At 44.7% G+C, this 26351-nt stretch overlaps 1 protein-coding gene across 11 annotated transcripts in view; it reads left to right on the top strand.

The window, feature by feature from the left end:
• The first annotated feature begins 418 nt into the window (after positions 1 to 418).
• The window catches only part of AMPH (amphiphysin), a 120766-nt gene continuing 94833 nt past the window's right edge, over positions 419 to 26351 (top strand). For all 11 annotated transcript variants that reach the window (XM_055707240.1, XM_055707242.1, XM_055707241.1 and 8 more), the window contains exon 1: positions 419 to 583. In XM_055707240.1, coding sequence (XP_055563215.1) covers positions 515 to 583 — 69 coding nt within the window. In that variant the 5' untranslated portion in view covers positions 419 to 514. The remainder of the gene's footprint in view (positions 584 to 26351) is intronic.

Consider the following 26351-nt stretch of genomic DNA (forward strand, 5'->3'; position numbering starts at 1 on the left):
CACGCGACGCTGCTGCCCCAAAAACCAGAGTGAGAGGTGTCAAAGGAGCTTGGAAAGCGTGTGGAAATTTCTAGGGGAATGGATGGGTGCCTCATGCTCTCTGGCTGTACGAGGGGAGCTCATGCCGGCAGCGGGCACGGCCATCAGCTGCCGCAGCGCTGACGGTTGCTGGAAATTGTCACCCCCGTTATCTCTCTTGAGATTTTTTTATTATCTAGCGGAATTGCCTCACCTGCAGGAGACGGGGCTGCTCGCCCACGGGAGCCCAGCAGCCGCCTCCCCTGCGGGCCGGGGGCGGGAGGCGCGCGGCTCACCTGAGGCGACGGCGGCGGCCCCGCCCCTCCCCGCTGTGTCTTTAAGGCCCTCCTCCTCCTCCTCCTCCTCCTCCTCCTCCTCCTCCTCCTCGCCCGCCCGCCCTCCCTCCCTGCCTGCCTCGCCGCTGCCGCTCGCTGCCGCCGGGCTCTGCTTCGCCCGCCTTCCCCCGCCCTCACCCTCCCCATCCCCGCCGCCAGCCATGGCCGACATGAAGACCGGCATCTTCGCCAAAAACGTCCAGAAACGCCTCAACCGCGCCCAGGAGAAGGTGCGCTGCTGGATGAGGGGGGTGGGGTGGGTGTCGGCAGGGAGGGGCGGCCTCTCCTCAGCGGGCGGGAGGAGGAAGGGGGCGGCCGCGGCGCCCGGGGTCCGGCGGGGGAGGCCGCCCCGCTCGCCCTCAGCGCCCGCCGCTGCGGCTCTCCCGCTCCCTGCCCGCGGGGGCGCCGAGCCGCAGCCGAGGGGTGCCGCTGAGGGGTGGGAGGTGGCGGTCGGGGCGTTATTATATAACTGTCCCATTTAACCGCGGCGCCCCCCCGCGCCGCCCGGCCGTGCCGGTGCCCACCCCGCGCCCCGCCGGCCGGTCGCTCCCCGCCGGGCCGGGCCGCGCGATGCGGGCGGTGCCGGTGCGCACCCGCCGCAGCCCCCGCGCGCCGCCGCCCCCTCCTTGCCCTGCGCGGGGCTGCCCGCGGGGGAGGGGGCGGGCGAGGGGTGCGCGGCGGCCGGGGGGATACGGGGTTCGCCTCGCCTCACCGCCTGCCGCCAGCCCTCCTAAGAGGATTGCTTTTCCTTTAATATCCGCGCCGGCTCATCCCCAGCTGAAGCGATCCTCCGTGCTGCGCTGGCCCGGCAGCCGGGCCCGCCGGCCGCGGCGGTGTGTGTGACAGGAGCCCCCCGGTGTGACAGAAACCCGCGGGCAGCGCTGGCGGGGGCCCACGCCTGCCTTAGCAGCGGCTTCGGCTCGGGGAATGTCATGGGGCTGATCACAATGCTGTGCGGCTGCGGGTGGTTATTGCTTAAAAAACTCCTGTGCTACCGGAGCCTGGAAATGAGCAACCAGCAAAGTCGGGGAGAATTGGTGCGAGTTTCTGATCAAGGACGAGGACCTCGTTGGTCGTTGTTTGTTTTGTTGCTCTTCACTAATAAAAGCTGACGGGTATAAATCTTACATACAAGTAACTCTTGTTCAGCTGTTGGGTGTCTCGGAACAGGACCATAGACAGAGACGCTAAACCGTGAAGAAAAGCATTTGTGTATGACTGTATATAGCATCCGTATCAGCTGTTAGTATGGTTTGTTTTAAAGCTGTTCTCAGCATGAATTCGGGAGGCACAGTTGTCAGCAAGCATTGCAAATCATCTTTTGAGGACTGATGAAACCTTTTTTTACCCCTCTAGCATGTATCCTGTATTGTTACGTGCAATATGTAATAGGGCTCTGGAGAACTAAGGGATTATTTTAAGACTGTTTTTTCTCATACTTTACTGCCTATAAAACTCCCCTCCCTTTTTGCCACACGTTAAATTCTGTGGAGCTCCAAGGGAATAAAAGTTCCAACAATTAACATGTAGAAAAGTCTCATATGTAATCATATCATAATTTAATAATCTAGTAGTTGAGGCTGTTGCAGGCAAGTGATGGATTTTCCCTTTCAAATACTCCTATCTAGCTCATGAGGCCATAAAGCACTAGACTTGTCAATGCAAAAGTCATGATGCTTTCCATTGCTGCAGGTTGGACTGCAACTGTTTTCCAGTAAAACACGTAATACAGTCTTTAATAGTTTGAAGGGATCTGATGATGCTATGGTGTGAGCTGTGTGTGGGTCAGTAGTTAGAGTAGAAGCTTAAAAATACTATTTGTTTCCTTGTATCTTTGTTAGTGGTGTTAAGAATAACTGTCTGGTAAGGCATTGGTGGAAGTCTTGCATCACAGGTAGTGCTTCCAGACATGTGTCTGCTCAAACATGGGAGGTCTTGTTTCTGGTATGCCCACACATTTCAGCAAAGGACACTTTAATCTAACTACCTGGTGTCCTGGACTGCTCATGCACCAGCCCCAGGGTAGCTCCCTTGAGCCTGATGCGTGCCTTGGGCCCAAACTGGGTATGCTGGTGGACTCTGACAGCAGGGCTGCTCTTACCTTTGCTTTGGTGATCAGTCACACTAACAAGGGGAAAACGTGTCTGATCTACATGTATTGCACCTGGGAGCATCTAGCAATTTTGGCCTTGTTATGGCATCTGTGGTGGTTGTTTCTCACGTTGATGGCCTAAACATTGGTTATTTACGGGGAAAGCAAGCTGTTAGTGGCCTGATAAGAGTAGGTCACAGTACCATGTAGCTCTGTATTTTTGCTTCCCCACTCATGGCATGCATGTGTGTAGTTACTGCATGAACTGTGCACATCTGTTCTCTTGTGCTTCAACTTCTAGTTAGCTTTTAGTTCCTTTATGGTTTTACAACATTAAATCCTTCATTATTTTTGCTGAAAATTTACATTAAAAACCATTAAATAAAAGGCCCCCAAATAGGAAAGATACAGAACTACCTGAGTTTTGTTTGCTTTGGGTACTTGACAACAAGTAAATTGCATCAGGAGTTAAAAATCCATGATTTATATGATTTCTGATGGTGTGAATAGGGTGTAATTGTGACAGGTGTGTAATATCACAGTGGCTTAAAGAGATCTTGAATACATTCTGAGTTCTTTTATCTTGTTGCTTATGTTGGATTTGAGCAACTTCAGTCAATTGAGTTTATAACACATTTATACATAGTTTTCTACTATTTGTTATTGATGCAACGTATGTATTAAAAATATGGAGTGTCTGTAAAACATAAACCTTCATCTATGGAAACTGTTTTTCTAAGGTTGCTATAATTATCTTCAGTTACTTGCAATCTAGGAGAAATTTTGGTTGTGGTGTAGGTCGTGCATGTGCCCATATACATGTGTGTCTAATCAATTTCTTATATGACAAAAGCAAAAAAACTGATGTGAAAACATGTTGTATTGGGTGAGTCTGTCTTGTATTAGAAGTGTTAAATCTGAGAGTTACATAGAATCTGTACTTGATGCTATTTTCTTAGTTTAAACAAAAGCAATCATCCGTGATAGAGCAGACTTTATAACCTCAATAATATTTCCTACAGGATCCCAGAAATATTTAGTCTACATTGTGGAAATGGGCGAGGTACATGTACCAATGGTTTAGTATGGCAAATGACATTAAAAAAAATGGTATAAGGCTAAAGAAAGTAAGTAATTGCGCACTTAATCATGAACTGAAGTGCTAATGAGAGGAAGGAGGCAATTGCCCAAAATGTGCTGGACCAGGCTAGTAATCAAAATGAAATGTGATTTAAAACAACTAGAAATAATAACAATCGGTCACTCAATTTTTCACATCGTCCAGAAGATGGTACTCTTAGTGGTAGCTCATGTGCCCTGGCACCCTGACTTTGAATCCATGAGTGTCTCATTTACTAAACTGAAGTGCTCTTCATTGCATTTCTTCAATGACTTTTCCCCCCATATTCAGGAAGCATGGACGTGCTGAGCTTGCAGCATGTGCTGGAAGCTGCCAACAATCAGCTGAAGAATCCGGATTAAAGTTTTAAAAGCATCAGAGCAACTTAGGAGCCTACATCCCAGTCATAAAAGCAAATTAAACACTGATGTGTTCAAATACCTGTTTATAATGAAACCTGTATGTATTGGTAACCAAGGCTGGCAGAGTCAGTTCTGGGGACAAGATTATTTGGATAAAAAACTTGAGTTTGTATCCTAGGTTCCTCTGAATTGAAGCTGCTAACCTGATTTACAACACTAGTTATCTCCCTGTCCTCTCTTTTGTAACTCAACACCTCTACGTGAATGAATAGCATAGTTCAGCTGGACGGGACCTACAATGAGTGTCTACTCCCACTGCCTGACCGTTTCAGTGCAGACCAAAAGTTAAACCATGGTATTAAGGGCACTGTCCACATGCCTTAAATGCTGACAGGTGTGGGGCATCACCTGTCTCCCCAGGAAGCCCGTTCCAGAGTTTGACCACCCTCTCACTAAAGAAATGTTTCCTGGTGTCAAGTCCAAACCTCCCCTGACAGGCGCAGCTTTAAGCTGTTCCCATGCATCCTGGCACGAGGTACTGGGGGAAGATCTTGGTACCTCGCTCCTCAGGCAGCTGTAGAGAACAGTGAAGTTGCCCTTCTCTAACCTAGGCAAAACTTGTGTCCTCAGAGGCCATGCCTTCCAGCCCCTTCGCCAGCTTGGGTGCCCTCCCTGGGATGCAGACAAGGACCTTCACAGCCTTTATGAATGGTGGGGCCCAGAACCGCACACAGCACTCAAGGTGAGGCTGCACCAGCGCTAAAGACAGCGGGATAACCACGTCTTGTGAGCGGCTGGCTATGCTGTGTTTGATGCACCCCAGGTGGGGCTTTGCCCCCTTGGCTGCCAGGGCACACTGCTGTAGCACATCTAGCACTTATGTAGCTCTAGTCACTGCAGCTCTTTGAGCCCTGCCCTTCAGCCACTTCTTCACCCAGCGTGTTGTGTACCTGCCCATCCCACAGGTGGACAAATGTCCATAACTATGCTGTCAGGGACAGTGTGAGAAGCTTTACTAAAATCCAGAAAAACTACATCTACCACCTTCCCTTCATCCACTAGGCAGGTGGCCTTATTGCGGAAGGATATCAAATTAATGGAACAGACTTTCCCTTTGTGAACCCATGTTGACTGTGCCTTTTTAATTGCATTGCTCTTTCTATGCCTTTCAAAAGCACCCAGTGTGATCCTCTCCACAATTTTTCCAGCAACTGCGCAGTCCAGCTAATACATCTCTAGTTTCCTGGGTCTTCCCTCATGCTGCTGTTGTAAATTGGAATACTGTTGACTGGTTTCCAGTCAGGGTGGACTTCCTCAGACTCCCAAGACCACTTGTCGGTGACTGAGGGGGGGTTCTGCTGTAACATCTGCTGGCTCCTTCAGTGCTCTGGGATGAACCCTATCAGGCCCCACAGAGTTCTGAACATTCTAACCGATACAACTGGTCTCTCACAATGTCCACAAATGGAAAGTCACTGTTCCTGCAGACCTGGTCCTCTGACTCGGGGGACCAGGCAGCCCAGGAGAGCTTTGTGGGCATTGGCTCTGGTGCAGAGAGGCAAGGCCTCATAGAGGTCACCTCCGGAATGCAGGATTGGTCCCTGACAGAGCCTGAGAGAGGAGGAACAGCCTGGGGTTTGTCCTTGGGAGCTGAGTGGCAGAGGAAGTGCCAGGGAAGCCTAGCAGCTGAGCCCCGTGCGTGGCCACCAAGGGCAGGGACAGCTCCCCCGGGCCTCCTGGGCAACAGGGGCTGCCTCGGGGCCAGCACCCCAGAGCCCTTCCTTCCAAGGGTGCTGGGCGGGGGCAGGGCTATGCCTGGGGGGATGTGTCACCCCTATGTCACAGTGCTGTCACCTGGCAACGAGCAGTCACAGTGCTCCAGGGGAGTATAAAAGGGGCATCGTCCCGTGTCCCCCTGCCAGAGCTGGCCTGGCACCGGCCTGAAGACACCCGAGAGGGAGTCCTCGAGGGAATCATGGAATTCCCTGGGGGCTGAGGGAGGGAGCCTGGAGCCTGGACGAGGCTGCTGGAGCTTCTCCGCTGCAAGGGCAGCTCCCGGCAGGGCCACGGCCAAAGCCCATCTGACGGGTGGAGATGTTGTTTCAGCCTTCGGGGAACAGACAGCAGCCCCTCAGGAGAGGAGAAGAACCACCCACCCCTGGGGGTGCCCGAGGCTGTTGGGCCTTCTCAGCTGGACAGCGGTGGCAACACCACGGGAACGCCTTCTTGAGGAGCGCCGCAGGGCTCGCCGTCCTCATCCCCGTGGAGCCAGGGGCAGCAGCCGTAAGAAACAAGATGCAGCGGTATTGCCAGGGGTCCCGGAGCTTTGGAGCACCCACTGGTGTCCCATCAGGTGCCAGCAGGAGTCTTGCCCCCTGAGTAGCTCGGGCCGGGGGCATTTGGTCACTCTTGGAAGCCCCTGCGATGGCTCCAGGTCAGAGGGAGAGGCTTGGCATCTCCCGGGAGGCGTGCCCGGCCCGTGGGACGAGGAGGCCGGTCCCGCTCACATGCTCAGGGAACAGCCGATCGCCAGCGCTGCCTGGGGTCAGGAAGGAATTTTCCCCCGGGGCACATTGGCACTGGCCCCCGGGGGTTTTTCGCCTTCCTCTGCAGCACTGAGCGCGACCACTTGTCAGGGCTCCTCGGGTCCCTCGGGCCAGGTCACCGCCTGCTGCTCGTGCACCGCGAAGGTGGCCTCTCGTGCCCTGCAGCTGGGGGGAGGAAGGCTTTTTTTCCCCCGCGGTGGGCTACCAAGCGTCCCGCCCTGGGGGTTTTTTGCCTGCCTCTGCAGCACCGCGCAGGGCCCCTGGCCAGGGCTCCTTTGGGCCATTCTGGCTGGGTGCCCGCTGCTCGTGCTCCACGAAGGTGGCCCTCGTGCCCTGCATCCGGGGGGAGGAAGCTTTCGGGGCTCCCGGGGAGGGGGGCCCAGTGTGGTCCCCCCAGGAGTTGCTTGTTGTCCTCTGTCGCACCGAGCACAGCCTCTTGTCAGGGCTCCTCCGAGCCCTTTCGGCCAGGTTCTCGCCTGCTGCGCTTGCACCTCCGAGGCACCCCCGTGCCCTGGTGCTCTGGCTCTCTTGCCCATCACAAGCCTTGGCAGGAGCCAGCTCTGCTCTGCCCTCGGCTCCGTTTCCCCAGGGCTTCTCGCTTGTGCAGAACAGCCTCTGCTTGGCAGGGCTCCAGGCTCGCTGCCCCATCAGGAGCTGCCCCTTGTCAGCTCTCCCTGCCTGCAAGGCAAGCGCAGGGCAGGCACGAGGGCGCTTCCCGTGCATCCCTGGCCAAGAAGCACAGCGGCGGAGCACGTTTCTGAAGACAAAAAGTGTGCTTGTCATCGCTACGTGCCATACTTGGAAAATATCCCATGGTACCACACCTCCTCCATCATAGTCTTTCATGTGTGGTCAGCCCTGATCCTCATCCTTCACATTCTCACTCTTGGCACCCCAGGACCCTGGCAGAAGTAGACCTGCTCTGCTCACAGGCTCTCCTTTAGACGGTGCTGTTTGACCGCTTTGGATATGGAGTATTTGGCCCGATGGACCTTCTGTCTCATGGAGTACTGTTCTTCTGAGGGTCTTTTGTGTCAGCATGTTTATCCATAGGAAACGGATCAGGCATTTCTGGAAATGAGTACAAGGAGGAAAAAACAATCCATGGGGACACAAACAGGTGCTGCTCACCTCCCAAGGATTTGCAGCCGTTCAGTTGAGGAGCATGTCCTGCATCAGCCCAAAGGCTTGATCTTTGAGCCAAGGAAGGGGCTGAAAAAATTAAAAAGAAGCATAACACCCTGTCTGGAACATTTCACGTTGCTCACAGCTCATCTCTAGATGACATTGATCATAAAATCTTAACTGCAAGTGCCTTGAGCCTTGCTAGTGTCACATGTCGAGTGATTTGCTATCCTGTGGAAAGCCAACCCAACTGGGTGAAAACAGAAGACTTTCAGAACCTGCACTTGACACTTGCTTCTGGCAAATTTGTACAGATGGTCCAGTTCTCTTGAGATGATCCAGAGATATTTCCCCCAGTGGGAGGTACAGGCCTTCTTCCCACACAACGTAACAGAGGCAATGCCTAGGCTGGGGCATGGTGACGAGTATTCAGTGTTTTCTGCTAGTGCAGGGCAGAAATATCATCACAATTTTCCTTGGCTTATGCTCGTTCAGAAAGGAGGAGGTGGGAGGAAGAATAGCATAGCACAGCATAGTTCAACTGGAAGGGCCCTGCAATGATGATCTAGTCCAACCGCCTGCCCACGGTCAGGGCTGACCAACAGCTACAGCATGGTATTAAGGGCACTGTCCACATGCCCCTTAAACGCTGACAGGCATGGGGCATCGACCACCACTCTGGGAAGGCTGTTCCAGGGTGTGATCACACACTCGGAATAAACACAGCTGATGCTCTCCCAACAGTGCTGAAACTCAGGTCCAGGAAGGCCTGTTCCTGGCTGTTTCTGGAGTAGCTCTTGAAAATCTTACTAATGTGCTTTTTGACGCTGAGCTTCTACTCAGTAGTATATTTGCCTTCATCCAAAATTTAAACCAGTAAACACTCCAGTCTGAGAACTTTGGAGACTTTAACTAGTGTTTGAAGTGTTGTGGAGGAGGAGATTCCGTAAAGGAAAAAGATAACACACACATGTCGAAGGGAATTTGATGATTCTGTTTGCATAGTGTCTTCTGTAGGCGATGGCATCAGCCCTGAGTTGGGAGATGGGTATCTGCACACAAGAATATAATGGTGAAAGGCATGCTACATGTATTATATCTTTGCTGACCTGCCTGCAGTGTGATGATATGGCTCTAGCAACCTCAGGTTCATAAAAGCAAATTACTGCCTAATGATTTAAAACATTGGCCCCATAGATGATGTAAACTAGGACACTGAAGTCATTACAGTATTATGAAAGACCTCAACATTTAGGGTCTTGCTGGCACAAGCACGCGCAACTAAGGCAACTTATCTCTGAAGATCTAATTGTCAGTCTTTGAGTTTACAGATGAAGACCAAGTAGAAGTTGCTAGTTTTTCATGTGGATGGTATGGTCTAAACTGCTCAGCTCAGATTCTTTTCACTTTAGGTTCCAGTATAATAAAAACTTGATTTTCCCTTTTTAAATTTTTTTTCTCAAGAGAAATTCTAGAAAAGAGGGGGTGCAAGTGGTCATCTGGCACATTCTTCTAAACCAAAGCAGAATCAGCTGTACTTAAAATTATTCATTAGGAGTGATTTTCTTGCCGGCTTTTTTACATAATAGTAGAAATTTTGCAGCTTCTCTAAAATGATCTATGACATTGTTTAGGCACATCCAGTCAGAAAGTTCTCTTCTCACTGATTAGAAATGTCCTTTTTTGCAGTTTGAGCCCTTTGTTCCCTGTTGTAGATGCAGAGGATTCTTCTGTGTTCATTCTTCTTGCCTCAACATTTGCAGGTGGTTTTCCTCTCCTCTCAGCATTCCCTATGATCTAGCTGGAGTTATCATATGACCCTTCCAACCAGGCCAGATAGTAGCTATTACTAAAATATTGATTGCTTTCAATTGTTTCAGTTTCTAGTGTGCAGGTTAAAAGGTAGAGGTAGGTTTTGCTTGTCTGGGTGCCAAGGGTTGAAGAAAGGGGAGAGAACCCCCCCAGGGCTCCTTCCTGCTACATTCCCATGTGATGTTGCCCCTGCTATGTGAGGGAAGGTAATCAGTTTCTCCTGTTCCAATTTTCTCCCCATATGCAATGTCAACCACGGTCCTGTGAGTTGCTATGTAATACACCCTTCCTCATTGTCACTTAGTCTTCATCAAGTCAAGAAAGTGCTGTTTCTTCGGTGTTGTGGGGATCCATATCTCCATGTTTGCTGATCAAAACATTATTAATATCAGGGTAACCACCTCCTCTTCTGTGCCTGCTTGACAATTTCATCTTTTCACTGGCATTCTTTCCCATTTCCCTTTTAGCTCTTGAGCATGCATCCATTCCTCTACCGTTTTTTCTATGCTTCACTTGGAACTTCTCTTTAAATTTTTTTAAAAACTGCTAATTTGATGGGCTTGAGTCTGGGCTCTGTTCTTCACTACATCTTGCTCCTCTAGCAGATGTTCTTGTGTTCTCATGTTGTCTAAGACCCAATGTTTCTGACCCAAGGTCTTCCCTGTGCTAACTGCCAGTGAGGCTGTCATCAGTGGTCCACAGCTGCTCCACAGCACAGTGCCACCTTCTAGCTGTGGCACTATTAAGAGTGTGACTTTATATGCACATAATGGGGAGATGTTGGGGTGGTGATAACTTGTGTAGCTGGAAAATACAGGAATTCCTGGTCCAGATTCATCACCAACATCTGTCTCCTAGAGTAGGATGAACACCTACTGGCCCCTGGTCCAGCCAGCTGCTTTAGACGGTGAGGGTGAGAGTACAGGGAATGAGGGCAGGAAAGGAGAATATGCTTTGCCTTTCATCTCAGTAGCCCAGGTTTTCTGCGCTGGTTAGGAGGAACTGTGAAGAAGACTGCTCATTGTCTGTTGTAGCAGGATATTTCATTGGGGATAAATGGCAGCAAGTTTGAGGTAAGGGTGAGCATGGAGGGAAGAGCAGCATGCCTGTGATTGCCTGCAGCACCTAAGCATGGCTGGCCAGGCTGTGGGGAGCCCCTCTTACTGGCTTGCCAGGTAATAAAAGCACTTGTGGGATAGCAGGCTGCTGAGTTAGGGGAAAAAATGAAAATAAGAAGTGAAAGATGCCTTGTAATGCTTTTGTGAAGTTGCCTATGTGAAGAGGACCATAGTGCTCTGAGCTTGCCTGAGATGGCAGTGGGATTTTTTCACCTGTCTAAAATATGCACAGTGGGATTCACCCCCACCAAGATCTCTGATCAGGCAGCAGTCAGTGCCTGCTATGCCAGTCCTCCCACTCACCTTGGGGACTGTGGAATGGGGAGAGAAGAGGTAGCAGATGGCTCTGCTGCTTCAACACAGAGAGCATTTTCCCTAGGGAACTGTTGTTTCATTTAGTTCATTGGGTTCTGCTGCAAACTCAGCTGTTTGGACCCTCCAATCCAAAGTGTTTTAAGTGCTGGGTCGGTCTTCACTAAATGTTCTCTGCAGCGTCAGTGCTGTGCATTACTGGCACTTTGCTGTTCTAAAATACAAGATAATTTGTTCCTGACCTCATGAGTACCTAGTTAGTCAATAGTTGCCAGAATCACAAACCAATGTCCAACTTGGAAAAGCAGTTGCGTTGTTTGGTCGTGTTGAGTCTCTGCTAATTGGAGTTTATTAATCTAAGAGAGTGAAGTAAAACATAGGCCTGCAGTAAAGACACATACAACACATTTCTGAAGTGTCCATTTGTGCTATGAGAAAGCTAATGCAGGAAATAGCCTGTTGGTCTTCCTGGCTGTCTACGTTTCTTTCTGTTTTCTCGGTAATTACTCTTCATTATCTGTAGGACAGGAGCACCTGTGAGAGATCGCAGAAACGGGAACTGGTGTGGACAAGCACTTAGTTGGTACAATTCTGTTTAGATATTTTCTAAGAAGGTTGTTGGGGCAATAGGAGAGGAGTTCAGCAGCTTTTTTATGGGTGAGGGCATAGAGGAATCAGGGGCTGGACCACTCAACAGTTCAACTCTCTGCTCTTTGACTCACAGTGTTCTGCTACTTCTTCTCAGTTGTTTCTGTTGTTCTGCTTTCTTTTTCTAACCACCCCTTCTCTGACAAAAGCTCCTGCTTACTCCCAGATAAGATCCTCTCCTTTGTTCTCCCTGTCTCTGCAGCAGATTAATTCTTTTGATGCTCCCTTGAAGTCTCGGTTTGGAGTCACTTTCACCTCACTTTTTTGTACCCACAAAACTGCTAAATCTGTGCTTTGTAGCGATACAGAGGCTGGTGCTACAGTCCATGAACTGCAATCAGTCCTCTTTATCTATGATACAAAAGAGGAGAGGAAGGCCTGCCAAAGTCTTGGGCTGTCACTAAAACAACCATTTGAAAAATAATTTCCAGTCTAGATCAGCAAACAAACCCCTATTATTTTTTCCAGAAACATTTCAAAAAATGCCATCTTTATAGTGTGTACACATGTGCCTGCATGTGCTTACAAGAAACCGTTGATCCTACTTTTTCCAGGTTTCTGTTAGAAAAACATTATAAGAAGAGACTGTCATCTTATTGTTAACAAAATAGGGATTTGAGATGACAAAAATTGCCTAAAGAACACAAAGAATCTGAATTTCCTTTCTAGACTGTGATCATCAGTAATCATTTGGTTCTGTCCTTACAGAAGTATAAGGGGTTAGTGGTATGTAGTTGAGGGAGGTGACGGTCTGCAGTGCCATGGGAACACGACTGTTTCCACTGATGGTTCATGCTTTATGTCTCTGCAGAGCCCAGTTAAGTGACCCACAAGCGTGAGGGTTAATATGTATTAAGTACAAAGTAGAAGCATATGAAACACTGCGTACAGAGAAGCTTGTTTGAATAAAGGTGATCAATTTTCTATGGAGAATAATCAGTCTGACATACGAGAAATGCCATTGATTTTTCACATAAAATGCATATATTAGGTTTAGATTCAGGAGCCTCATCCCCCTCACAGTAATCCTTAGATAGATTTTTGTTCTATAGTTTGCTTGTCTTGGCTTTAGTTGGTTTGCTAGTTTCTTTAACGCTGCTGTGCCTATGCTCATTAGGTTTAGATTCAGGAGGTTGGTTAAAGACTTATTTGTGTGCAGGGCAGAGGAATAAATGAAAATGTGATACTGTTATTAAAACTGTACAGATCTGTGTGTGGACGCTGTTGGTTATGTTTAAACTAGTCTTCCAGTTGTTCAAATCGCCATTATCACCTAAATCCTAGTTGGTTTATGCGGGTGTTATCTTTTTACGCTAGCGTTGCCGCTATATGCAGTTTGGGTGAGCTTTGTAAATACACAAGGCCCACTGTAGAAATGGATCTAATGTGAACATGAAAGATTTTTTTTTTTTTTCAAAATTGTCAGTAATTTTAAGTATAGGACAGATTTTAGTACTATAAAAATTGTAAGGAATGGTTAATGAGGCTAATCAAAGAGAGAATGTAATTGATTGCTTCATGTTTCTCAGATCTGTAGTAACAGCATTCTTATCACAGGGGAAACAGAAGTGCTATGATCAAAGGCAGAACAAAGGAAAAGAAAAATTTGTGGGTGTACTCGGGCCTGAAGAGAGGGGAGAGTGTAGTTCAGTCCAGAGGCAGGTTGGTTTGGGCAGCTGTCCTCACAGCTGACCTTGCTCAGGGAAGAAATGCGTAGGGAGAAAAATGCACGGTAGTAACGGAGGGGACCCCAGGCAGGCAGGGAATGGCTGGTTGCTGCAGCCACAGCGTGGGCACTGCGGGGCTACGTTCAGGAAGTGGTAAAGGAGCGGATTCATTAGATGTGAAGCGGCAAGTGGAAAACAACCACAACAGAATGAGGTTAATCTCCAGGTGAGAAGATGGCTGGCTGACATCCAAAAGCAAGCCAGACATTTGGAGATGAGGTATGAATATGAAATATGGAGTGTGGATTTCAAGAAATGGGGAAATATAACAGTGCAGGGAAATGTCTCTGATTTTAAAAAAATAGTACAGGCCTCTTTCTATGTTCTCAAATAGTGTCTGGATTAAATAGTAAAAAATTAATATATTCCTTATGATGTGACAGTCTTGCAAACTGCCAAAATGAAACTTTCTTGATAGCACATCTCTAAACATTGCCTACTTAATTTTCAGTAAAAATGTGCAGGCAGCGTTAGTATTGGGACAGTCATATCTTCCTTCATGTTTGTTCATCTGTTCTATTCCTCCTTTGTCCCCCTCATCCTGTCGTCCTTTCCTTGCTGCTTTCTCTTTCCCTTCCTCTCTTCTTGTACATCTAACCAAACAAGCTATCGCGGACTTAACCACCAAAGCCATTTAGAAAATTATTTGACTTCTGTTGCACCATCTGGTTACTTGATAGGTGAGCACAGCTGCACACTTCAGAGATGACTGTGCATTTAAAAATCAGTACTGAGCCTCAACGTTGCAGGCTTTCGAAGAGTACTGAATGTGCATTTTGTGGTTTTTGCCTCCTGTTGTGCATGAGAGGAGGGACAGGTGGTGCTGCTGGAACGGGGCTATTCCCTCGGGGTCTGCAGGGCTGACCAAGGTCCTCCCCATGTGGTGGGAAGCCGGGAATAAAGTGACAGCACCCCACATAGGCAGTGCTGAGTACCTGGGGAAATGCTGAAAGACAGGAAAGGAGAAAGGGAGAGCAAAGTTGCCTAGTAATTAAGATAGCAGTGCTTAAGTGCAAATGTGCAGGTTGAATGAATCTGCAGTGGGCTACATTAATAAGCTTTGTTTTTATTGGGACCTGCAGCTGAGTCCACAGGAACTTCATCAACCAGTCACCTTAGGATTTAGCCCAGCAGTGCTGTCACTCCAGATTCAGTGAAGTCAAGGTGCTATGTGTACCCCAGGGCTTTTGAGCTTACTTCTGCCCTCTTCTCTTGTACTAAAAAGCCCCTCCTATGAAATCTGTAATTTCAGGGTCTGAAAAGCATGTTTCAGAGAACACAAACCTTGCTGATGTTTTGCAGAGCTGAAGAGGGTTTTATTCTTTACACCACCCTGGCATCATGTTTTCCTGTAGCACCAGTCCAAGAACATATTTGTCACAAGCATAGTGCCAGGATTGGGTTTGGGGTTTTTTTGTGCAAAGTTTTGTATTGGGGTAAAAATAAATGGTAATTCAGATGTTGGCTGAGAATCTAGGTTGATTTGACAGCCAAACTGAGAAGCAAATCAGGAAGGAATTTAAGCAACTGTTAGCTGACAAACACACCTGCCATTTGAATGGCATCTTAACTCCTTAACAAGTTGTATCTCCACGAGTCATGACATAGCAATGTAGCAGGGCAGGGAGGAAGAACCTCTGTCAAATATGGACTGACAAGTATTTTGGATCAAGAACACACGTTTGCAGACTGCAGGATGAATTGAATGCAAGTTTGAGTATGGTGTGTTTTGCTCAGTGTTTCAACTCTGTGCTGTTCAGTTCTGGTTTCTATAGTGGGGGCTGTTTTCTATAGGCAGGGTTTATCTGGAAAATAATTTTAAAAAAATTGACCCATAAAAATATATTTTAATGGAGGCACTGTGCGGTATTGAGGTTGCCAAGTCACTTTTCTGAAAGATCTCTTTTCGTGAGCAATAATTTATTCCCCTTTCATTTCCAATTTCCATTATATCAATGCCCATCAGTAGCCCATCCTACCAAAGGCTTGCCACAAAGTATGCTGTTTAGTAGTGGTGTTAGATTGCTCAGTAGTACCTGTTATCAGAAGTGTTTGCAGGATTGAAGTAGTAATATAAACCTGGCCCAGACTTCTCCCTTTTCTGGCTCAAAGACTTTTTTTTTTACACTCCATTATGCAGAAAGATTCCTTACTTGCATAAAAGCAGTCACCAATCAAGCAACTTTTATTAAACATGAATGTATCTTAGAAGATTTTCACATTTAATGGATCTGAACTAAAAAAAAAAATGCAGTGAAAATTTGGTCTCAAATGCAAAACACTTGTTATTCCTTCTCCCTCTCTCTGAAGCTCAGGGTATTTTCAGTTCTGCTTCAGGGAAGGTGTTATCATTAAGTGCTAACAACAACAAAAATACCTCTGGTGGATTGTGATGGATTTCTGTCTTTTTTTATTAGATAACATTATTATTTTTAAAAAAAACCCAAACGTTGAAATAGTACAAAAGTGGGGAAAGGCTTTCTAAAAAGCATCACAAACTCATTTCCACTCTAAGATATGTACACCAACAGGTTATGTCTACATCTAAACTAGCTTTAGCTATAGCAGTAGTGAGCAGGTGGTTTCCATCAGCTTAAAATTACCTGCTGTACTACTGAAAAGTGTTAAAAAGAGAGTATGTTTCACCCAAGGTTTTTAACTCTGGGACTTTCAAAAGAGCTCAGTACCCACTGACTGTCCTCACTTAATTTAGGGTTAACTCATTTCCTCATTCCTGAACTTTCTGTGCCTGCTTAAGTGTGCTATGGAGGGTTTCACCTGGCGCCCCTCAGCCGTCTAGAAACGGTGACTCTGGGGAGACTCAGAGTACAGTTTTAGGTTACTCTGTGAAAGTACAGCTTGTTGTCTGCATCCTCATCTCCATGCAGTGTCTCCCCTAGCAGAACAGGCATTCTCCAAGCCTTCATGTGCCATGAGGCAAGGTCTCACCTGAAGGGTGAAAGCCCCTATGCCTGGGCTGCAGGGTATCTCTGTGCATTGCAGGAGAGAGGGATTGCATTCGTGTTCACCCAGGAAAAAAATTGGGTCCACAGCCTGAATACAGTTAGTCTGGCCCTTAAGATATTAGCATAATAAGCTGTGAAAACATGTCATTTCCGTACCCCTAAGCTAATGCTTTTGTGCACAGAGAGAAGACTTTGACTGATGCACAACAGAGTAGCTTAACAGTCACAAAACCGAGACATATAAAAGGTGTAGACTTGACACTGGTACATGGTCAGACTGGGCATCCATTTAAGTGAATGAGAGTAATCATTGGGAAACTTAACACAGGCCTGCCATGGGATGTTGGCTGCAATAGGAAGCTGGTAGACAACTGATGATAAAACTCCACTAGCTAAGTTCTCCTGCGTTACCATATTTGCTGGAAGGGTCTGTCTGTCATGAATGGGATACCTGTAGATTTTCTTGTAGATCTTGTTCCACAACAAAATGCAACTCCTATCTAAAGTTTTAGGAAAACGTTGTACTTTCTCTGCAATGTCCTTTTCCGTATTACTTAGGAACTAAGATAAAACTTCCATATTTCAGCCTTAAGAGAATTTTATCATACCTTTATGCCAATGTGGAGAGCAAGCACATTCATGTGTTAACATAAATTGAGCCCAAACAGATGGCTGGATAACTTTTATATAACATGTGATGCTATAAGAATTAAAGAACTCAGCCTTAAAGCATTTATAATTTAGTAAACAATGAAGAAGCTGGGTCGGGTACACACAAGATAGTGCTGATACAGGATTAAAATTAAACAATGGCTAACAAAGGCCAGCAAGCACCTCCAGGTGAGAATTTAAGTTTCAGTGGGGCTACCTGTTTCAAATTACAGGGAAAACTGGTAAATTCTTAATATCTTTATGTGTACTAAAAAATAAGAAAAGAGAGGACTAGGGGTTCAGATATGGACATAAGTCAACACTGATGTGTCTGATATAAAATGTTTTTGTAGCTGTATTAGAAAGACTGACAAATTAAGATTTACAATTAATATCTCATATTTTCCAGAAGACTGTTATCTGTTGTAGAATATCAAATCCAGTTACTGTTTGTGTTATATAAACCTGAGCTATAGTAAAAAGCATAATAATTTCAAAACTATGGGTTGTTTTCTAATCCTGGATGTGTGGGCGTGTATTGTTGGTTAGTCCACAAAATCTGCAGTAGCAAATTTCACCAGAGACATGAGAAAGTGCCTATGCTCCCATCTGTGATCTGACTGATCCTTTGGTCTCTGACAAGTGTAGGAGTGATAGAGCTCTTCCTTCCTCACCCACCTCTAAAGAAAGGGCAGTGGTTGATTTGTATGGGATAAATCAGGGAAATGCTCCTCCATCGACATGAGTGTTTCTGTGACTCAGATACTCATACCAAGAGGTATTTTACGCTATCGGTAATCTTATGGAAATATAGTGGACTATGCAGTTTATCTGTGTACACATAGCAGGAAGAAATGTGCAAAAATACAGTGTCAGTCAGCTTCGCACCTTGGCTCCATTTATCCTCTTTGCCTTTTTTAAATATTTTGAGTTGTTTTAATACATAACCTTATCTTGAACTGAATTGTGTGGGAGTTCAGTCAGAATAAAAGAATTCAGATCAGAGCCACGCATTAAACACTGATTACACCCATCTTTATAGGCTTTATGCCTATTACAAATTGTGATGAACTTGATATCAAATCACTGTAGTAGCTATCCTGTAAAGATCTGATTCTGCTTATGCCAATTTTATTCGCAACAGGATGAGGTTCTGTGGGTTAAATATAATCCAGTTCGCTGTGCTAGTACAATATTTAATACTATGTGTACTCTCTGTACTGGCTCTGCATGGGACTGGATTTAAGTTTTATCTGGTTGCATAGCTTTCTGCAGATCACACCTGTGCTTATAGATGTAGTAGCGTGTATACACATATTCTGATTTAAGAGGAGTTTTCACTTGGAGGATGTCAGAAGCCGTGCTGTGAAATCTTGAGCAGTTATAAGCTGGGGTTTCGCCTTGCTCTGAGGGAGTTTGCCTGGCTACACCATCAGTAAATGTGTCCTAGCCTCATAAAATTCCTGGCTGACCTTCCCTGGTTGACCTACCCATGGCCTGCATAAATCAATACTTCTAATTTGCTGATACTGTGAGTTTTGTGGCTAATTATAACTGTTTCAGCAAATTTGAGTAAACCTGCACAGCTACTGCATCCAGCTGGGGGGAAATGCCTGACACTGACTTGTGCTAATGTTTTGCAAGGGTGCATGCAGGCTCACTTGTTCAAGCCTTTTGCTAACTCCCCTTGCAACGAACGCCTACGCACAAATACAGAGGGCTTAATAGATCAGTCTGGGGCCGTCTGTCACTGTTTTTAATCTTGCTAATTTTTCCTTGCCTGTTTGTACCAATCAGTTGATGATACTTGGAACGTGCATGCAGTTTGATTGCTCCATTTTCTTTTTGTGCACATCACCACCTTGTTTTTGTGTCTCACTTCTCTTGAGGCCTGGCTGAAGGTGTACAATGTACTTATGTGGGTCCAGCCTATACTAGCCTAAAAGACAGTCCTTCCTGCTTTTGATTCCTGCACCACCACCCCTCCCTCCGAATAAGTGCAAACTGTTTATGTTTATTTGTTTAATTAAAAACAAACAACAAAAAAACCCAGCATTGTCACAAGATTCAGGAAAGGACAGTGCACCAGTCTCCTTTTTTCATATTTTGGAAAAAGGATAAAGTTGGGGGGAGCTTATTTTACAAAAGAAAAATACCTAACATGGGTTTATTAAAAATGAGAGCAAATGGTTTCCCCTCCTTTCCCTGTGCGTGTTTCTTAGTGCATTCCTCAATCACATATACAGCCCGTGCAGTCCCCATTCCCATCCCTCCCTCTTCCTCTGTCTTCACTATTTCATGGTGATTTCCTTGATCCCTCATATCTGCGCAGAATTTCCCTTGTTGCAGCTCGTGACTGTTCTGTCCCTTTCTCTGTGAGCCGGTGAATAGGACTTGGCTTGGTCTTTTCTGTAATGGCTAGTTAGGTATTTGGAAACAGAAAACAGGTTTCTTTCCCTTAGCTCTGCCTTTTCCTGGCTGAACAAGCCCACCTCCCTTCTTATGCCCAATGCTCCAGTCCTCTGAGCATCTCAGCAGTCCTCTGCTGGCCTCTCTCTAGTCTTCCCACGTCTTCCCATGAACTCCAAACAGTGAAGGAGAATCATTGTCCTTGACACATGTCTACTCTGCAGTTCTTTTGTCCCTGCAAGGGAGCACTTGGCTCTCAGGGTGGAGGTCACCAGCAGTTTTCTTTGGTTGGAAGAACTGAGACCTATGGAGAGATGAACAGGGAGAAGGAAAAAAGCTACTGGGTCCCTCAGTAACTCTTGCCATTTACAGTTTTAGGGCTGACTTCCTGAGACAGGTCCCTGAAATGCCCAAGTGAAATTGAAGGGCTGTTCTGCCCCTTTGCCAGCCTTTGGCTCACATATGCGAGCTCTGCGGAATCAATGGAAATGGATTTGGTTTAGCTGGGAGTTTTTGTGGGGTTTGGTTTTTTTTGCTTGTTTTGTTTTTGTGATGTGTTGGTTTTTTTTAAAAAAAAAGGTGTTGAATGATCTCCACATCATGCTTTGCCTAATCATGGCCTGAGTTGCTCCTTCTTCATTATATTGCCTCATGAACAGTTCTGTTTAGCGGCAAAGCAATGGCAATGCCTCTGTGGAAGTCAAGATTGAGACCCAGATTCCCTTATTAGTCAACCTGAATGGATCAATATGTATTTATTGGAACCCTGCTTTGCACACTGACTCTGAAAACTTACGAATTACTCTGACATATTTAGCTTCAACCTATCTACGTAATGCACTCTGAGTGCCATTCTGTCACTGTAAAATGATTTTGTATACAGCAGCAGCCAAAATATTGTAATTATTAAATTGCAGCACCTATCAACTTTCTGGTGTCTGTGCTCTGCTGTTAGCTTGCTCTTATAATGTTTCTGGAGAGTCCAATAACAAGAAATAACATCCTTGCACGTATGATATACTGTTTTCCATAGTGGGGGGAAAGGCTCTCCCCAGACACCTTTTTTCCATGCAGACACACTTTATGTAGACAGCTGGAGATTTTGTACATTTTATTTGACACTCTGTGGATGCATGTAACTGTGTGGGAGTAGTTTCAGGCTAGACATTTTTCCACACATGCTGTATGGTTGATTGGTAAGCATAAGCTGTATCGAAGTATTCAATGCAGGAGCACGTACCTTCCTGCCTGGTTACGCTGGACCTGGGAGGATTAAGTGTTTCTTTACATCTTGCCCTTGTCTGCTGTGATGTCAGGTTTATACTATGGAAACTTCTGTGTATGGTACATATCACAATTACTAATTTCAAGGTAACACAGTGTAAGCTGATGTGGAAATACAGGGATATATTCTCAGGTGCTGTAAGCTCTAGACGGCCTGCTGGCTTCACTGGCCTTATGTTGGTTATCTTCTGCCGGGTGAAAACCTGGCTGACTGCTGGTGTCTCTATGTGAAATGTAATGTTCTTGCTGTGGCATCTTCTGTGCTCTGGGAGAGGCCCACCTACATGTGGACCTTTGTGGAAAACTTATTTAAGCATCACACATGCAAACATAGCGAGTATCATTATATATACGATAGATCTTACCTGTTTTTTGAGGATTATGCTGTCCTGAGAGGTAGACAAAGATGTTCAGTTGAGGAAAGAGCTGTCTGATTCCAAAAGCACTGGGCAAAAAAAAGGGAAATGCAAAAAGTAGATGTCAAAAGCAGATTTTTTTTAAATTGTTGTTTCAGTGTGATTCCAGCCTTGAGGAGCTGTTACAGTCCCTGCCTAGCCTCCCCCCATGCCTGCCCGTGGGCCTGGAACCTCATTTCAGCCACACAGCTTGGTCCCTCCATGGTGTGGCCTTGCTCGCCCACCTCCGACACCAGCAAACTCCCTTGCAAGTGGGAGTGCTGCCTGAGCAGAAACAGAGTAAAATCTGAGTAAAGGTTTTGAAAATGTTTTTATCCATAATGAGTAGCTACCTCTACTTGCATTATTTTTGTCTTACCTGTGTGGGCTCTGAGCCAGCTCTTCATTTAGTTCTTCGTTGCTGAGGGACTTACAGTATTTAAATTAAGGCAGTACTTGATACATGGCTGACTGTATCTTACAGTGTGGCAGTGAGTGTTACCAGAAATTGTCACAGTGGGTACAGAGGCTTGTAGTTGCAATGGATCTATGGATACATCTGTAGCCTCTTACAGAGAAGTCTCTGGAAGGTGCTGATCCTAGGAAGGGCGTTAGACCATTGTCAAGGGTGAACCTGAGGCAGCAAAAATTCTCATTGCTCTGGTTTCTTATATGGGCCTGAGCACAGCCTTAGTAGATGTGCTTTGCTTCATCTCCACTTAAGAATAATAAACCGAAGTACTAAAGAATAATGAATAATTTATCTGTGCCACGTCTAATTAATTTAAAGCTAAGCACAAACTAAAGGGTTTGGCTAAGCAAGACCTTGTGGCTCGCAAGACCTTGTGACTCACAGAATTTGTGTCTTTCAGAGGATCTCAGTGTCTGAGCATGTCTACATGCCAAGGGCAGTAGAAGGCTTGTACTTTCCTTTCCACCATTCCGTTTTTCCAGAAAGTAACACTTAATGTTTGACAGCCCTTGATAGATTATTTTTTTAAATGATGTGTATGTTTAGGTTTTTAATATATTCATGCTTTTGCAGCTGATTTTGCTGTTATATCCCCTGTCCCCCTCAACAAAAGGTACAGGATAGACCCCATATGGTCTTTACCTACTAATCTACTAATTTTTTACTAACCAATTTTCTAGACAGTATGTTTTTTGCAGGTTTTGGTCTGTGTTTAATATACGGTTAACATAGTGAATGCCAAAATGCAGACCAACTGTAAATCCACTGGTAAAGCTCTGTTCTGCTGCACGCTAGAGATCTAGAGACCTGCGTTAAGTAGTCTGTAGCATCCTTTCACCTTTAGGGTATTTACAAATAAAAATGTTTATGTGTCAGCTCTATTCCAAAGATTTGTGAACTACTGGTGTATTTTGCAATATTAAGTGCATGCAATATATATTTTTGTCGCTTCAATCAAAGCATAGAACAGAATACAGCATTTATTTTCTTTTTCCCAGATGGGATATATATATATCTTCTATTTTTTTTCTACACCCCTAAAGTACATGGGAATGGGAAAGGGTGGGAACAAGACCCTTAAGGCTAGGGAAGCTCAGAAAGCAATTTTTCAAATGTCTTTTATCTCTTCAGTTGAGTAATGCCATCAATCCTTCTCTGAAGTTTCATATGAAAAGCTCAGGTTGACTCCAATGACGGTCAAAAAATACCCCTGATATTGTGTGCTTGCATGCATTTTTCATTAGAGGCCGTTGTTTTTCTCTATGGACAGAACAAAAGAGGCAACAGAAAATTGTTAACCTTAAACAGCCCAAATGATAAAAAGTTGGTGTCAGCAGTTCTGCCCTTACAGTGGGAAGATGTCAGGAAATCTTTAGATCTTGCCAACTTTAAAAATACTTCCATATTTATCACTTTTATATTTATTTTTTTAAATTTATTTTTGTAGTGTTCTGTAGGTCATCTTTTACAACTTTTCTGTGTTGTTTTTAATTGCATTTGCAAATCACAGCACATCAGCAAAGTAATCTTAATACTCTACAAGTGATTCCTCTGATATAAATTGTGGGGAATACAAATACAATTATTAGGGGTGGTAGAAATTTTTGTATTTAAACTCTTTTTAAAGTTGAGAATGAAATGAAGTTTCAACTGGAAGAAGTGTCCCTTAGTGTATAAAATATTGAGTATACTTTGTTTGTCAATTACTTTCATGCTGTCCTGAAATTATTTTAATTCACAGCAAAATCAACAAAACTAATTTTACGTGTTGCCATTCTGTGAGTCCCTTATTTAAAAAAAAAAAAAAAGTCTCCAGCATAAAGTCAGAGCATCTCATTTTTTTAACTTCTAAGAATTAAACACAATATTTTGGCAGCCTAAATAAAAACCAGAATAAAATCTCTTTTCAAAATTAACAAAAATATTATTTTCCCCTGTTAAGTCAGAAAGTTTTGGGGAAAAGCTGCTGATTTTTTCAAATAAGACACTTTTAGGTAAGTGGCAGAAGCTCAACAAGTTACTACTTCAAAAATTAAGTAGCTCTCCCTTCATTACTATCTTATGTGATACCATGAAACAAGGTCTGTCATTCTGCTCCTGTTGATAATTTTTCTTACTTTTTTTAAAACAAAATTTCCGTGTTTCTTTTGAGATTTTGTTAGCTCTTTGTTTTTTACTGTTGTGTGACACTTCCAATGAAAAGTTGGAGTGCTTGGCTCAGGAGGTTGTTTTCGGTAGTGTTCAGACAGGAGACTTGCTCATCACAGCTGCCTTATAGAGGAATCCACCTACAAGCTCAAGGGAAGTTCATAAAAGGTGTAGATATGATGAGGGAGGTTCAAGCAGAAAAAAAGATTAACCAAATACTGAGCTGCAGCACTGTGAGTCAAACAAATGTCTTAACCTATGCTGTGCTGGATGGCATATAGCTTAGATAAGGTATCGGGCAAATTTGCATGCTTCTTCTAGAGCACTTTTGCCATGAATGCTCAGAAAGATACTTTAAATTACTTCAGTTTGAATTATGGAGGACAGGTGGGGTGGTGGAGGGGAATGGAGCCTGAATAGTCACTCCACTATCCCTGAAATCTGCCTGTGTATACAAGTATTGAAAATATTGCTAAACAGCTAACAAGTAAGTTGGATTTGTGTAAATACAACAGCTTGATGAGAGAAAAAACACGTTTCCATCCTGTACGTATGAAAAGGAGTCCTAAAAGGACAGATGAAAGTGTGATGGTTACTGAATTGGTAGAGAAGACATCCAGGAGTTTTAGAGGGAGGAGGGTAAATCCAGGGATGCAGAAAATCCTAGGTTTATTGGAGAGAGTGCGCAGAATCAGGAAGGACATGTATATAAAGAGAAGATTGTTTGGTGCAAACATTATCACTTCTGATAGTGTTAAGAAACAGGTAAAGAAGAAAGACTCTTGTCTAATGTATCCAACATCATGCTTACTTGGTCCTGCAACTATCGCTGCTTGATGGCACAGACAATGTGTTTCATGGACTTCATACTGGTGCAGGTTTCCCAAGGCAGAATGGAGAATGGGATTATAGTCCAAAGTAATGTGGCAAACAGAACCAACAAGCTGAAATTCAGTAAAAATTAACTAAAGCAAACAGTACAAGGCCAGGGCATGATGAGAGCCAGTGAAGAAATGTTTATCAAATGCAGAAGGTAAATTACTCAAGTGAGAGATGTTAAGATTTCATTTGTATAGCTTTGGGCAACCATTCCTCAAAAAATACTTCGAAGGTGTACACAGAGGTTCAGGGAGAAAAATTACATGTAATAAGAGGCTGAGGAAACTGAGTTTTCTAAGTCTGGAACAGAAAACATTAAGTGCAGATATGATGTCTTCTCATGTGTGAAGCTACTTGCTTTTGCTTACCCCTAAAGATAGTGATGATTAACTGTGTCAACTGGCTGTAGGACAAGGTGCAAACAGCTTAATTTGAAGAAAGAAATGTTTGGGCTGCGCATTAGGAACAACGTTGTCTATAATGATAATGAAGCAATGAAATTGGCGAGCGAGTCATGGAATCTCTTAGGCTGTTTTTTACTGTGTTTTATAAGAACAGGTCTGACGTGTCAGAGTTGTGGATGTGTGTACTCTGTTGCAGTGAAGGAGTATGAATAATCAATGTCTGGAGGTACAATTCTGAGGTATAAATTAATCTTTATCTAACTGATGGGAGAAGTCAAAAGGCAGTAAGGGTAATGTAAACGTAAGCCTTTTCACAGCTTTATGCTATTCAATGTAGAGGACCAGACCTTTCTTAAGGCCTGTCAAGGTGGTTGTGTATAGGAAGGTAGATCAGATCCTTTTTCAAAGTGAGTCTCACTAAAGGCTCAAACACACTACATAGTATTAAGGATAAAAAACATCTTGGCAGTAAAATCTGATACTTCATACTTGACAAAGGTAAGCAAATGAGGCTAGTGCGCAGCACGTGCATGAGGGATGGTAGATATCCTTGGGCACTGTGCCTCAACTCAGAACAAGGTTTGGGAAGTGGGTTAAGGGCTTTGAATTCTACATATGATTGTATGTTTTTATTTAGGAGAATAATTTTTAGTTATTTTTCTTGCTGTCTTAGATCAACCGATCTTGTTCTTTACTTGAAACATCAGTGCTGTTTCCTGTTAGGAAAGAAATTCTGGGGCCAAATCATACTTTAGGACAAATGTGCTTTGGCAGCCTGCTATTTTATTTTCTTCAAAGCAGCATACCTGCAAACTCCGAGTCACCTAGATGACATGAAACGGAAGTGAGCTATGTATTCCTGGCTATGATGTATGAAAATTTTGTTACAACATAGACAATTTTCCTTGGGAAGGGAAAATTGAAGATACAGCATTTGGCAAAGCAGGGAGAAAAGCAAAACAGTATCAATAGGGTAAAACTAACCACTTGGGGGCTTTCAGGCACAGAAGCATTCCATCGTAATCCCACAGATGGTAGCTTTGCACCACTGGCTCCTCAGCTCTGCATGTACATCAGATGTTTTTATATATATGTTTCTCTGTACATTTATATATAGACAGAAGACAAAAATCAAATTATGTATTCGTTATTGCCTAATAGTGTAAGACGTAGTAATAACAAAGCCTGAAGAAGTGTACATTCCTCATGCAGGTAGGATCAAAGCTGTGTAGTGAGCTTCTAATGCATGTGGGAGCTTAACATTATCGTGGTGAAGTTATTGGACATCTGGGGTCTCATGATCATCAGAAATACTGAAAACTGGTTTCTAATGGGTTTGCATCTCTTGTTCCAGTTGATTTGTCTGTGTTGTGATTGAAAGATGGATTATGTCAAAGTTCAGCCTCCAAAAAAACCTTCTGTTGCACCTCCCAGGACTCCAGGGAGTCTAGACATGGAAAATACCTTGACTGAGAAAAGAATTACTCTGTTGTTTAAAGTAAAGTTCACAATTAGGGTGTTGATAGAG

Source organism: Falco cherrug, chromosome 4 (assembly GCF_023634085.1).
Source record: "Falco cherrug isolate bFalChe1 chromosome 4, bFalChe1.pri, whole genome shotgun sequence".
Taxonomy (NCBI): Eukaryota; Metazoa; Chordata; class Aves; order Falconiformes; family Falconidae; genus Falco; species Falco cherrug.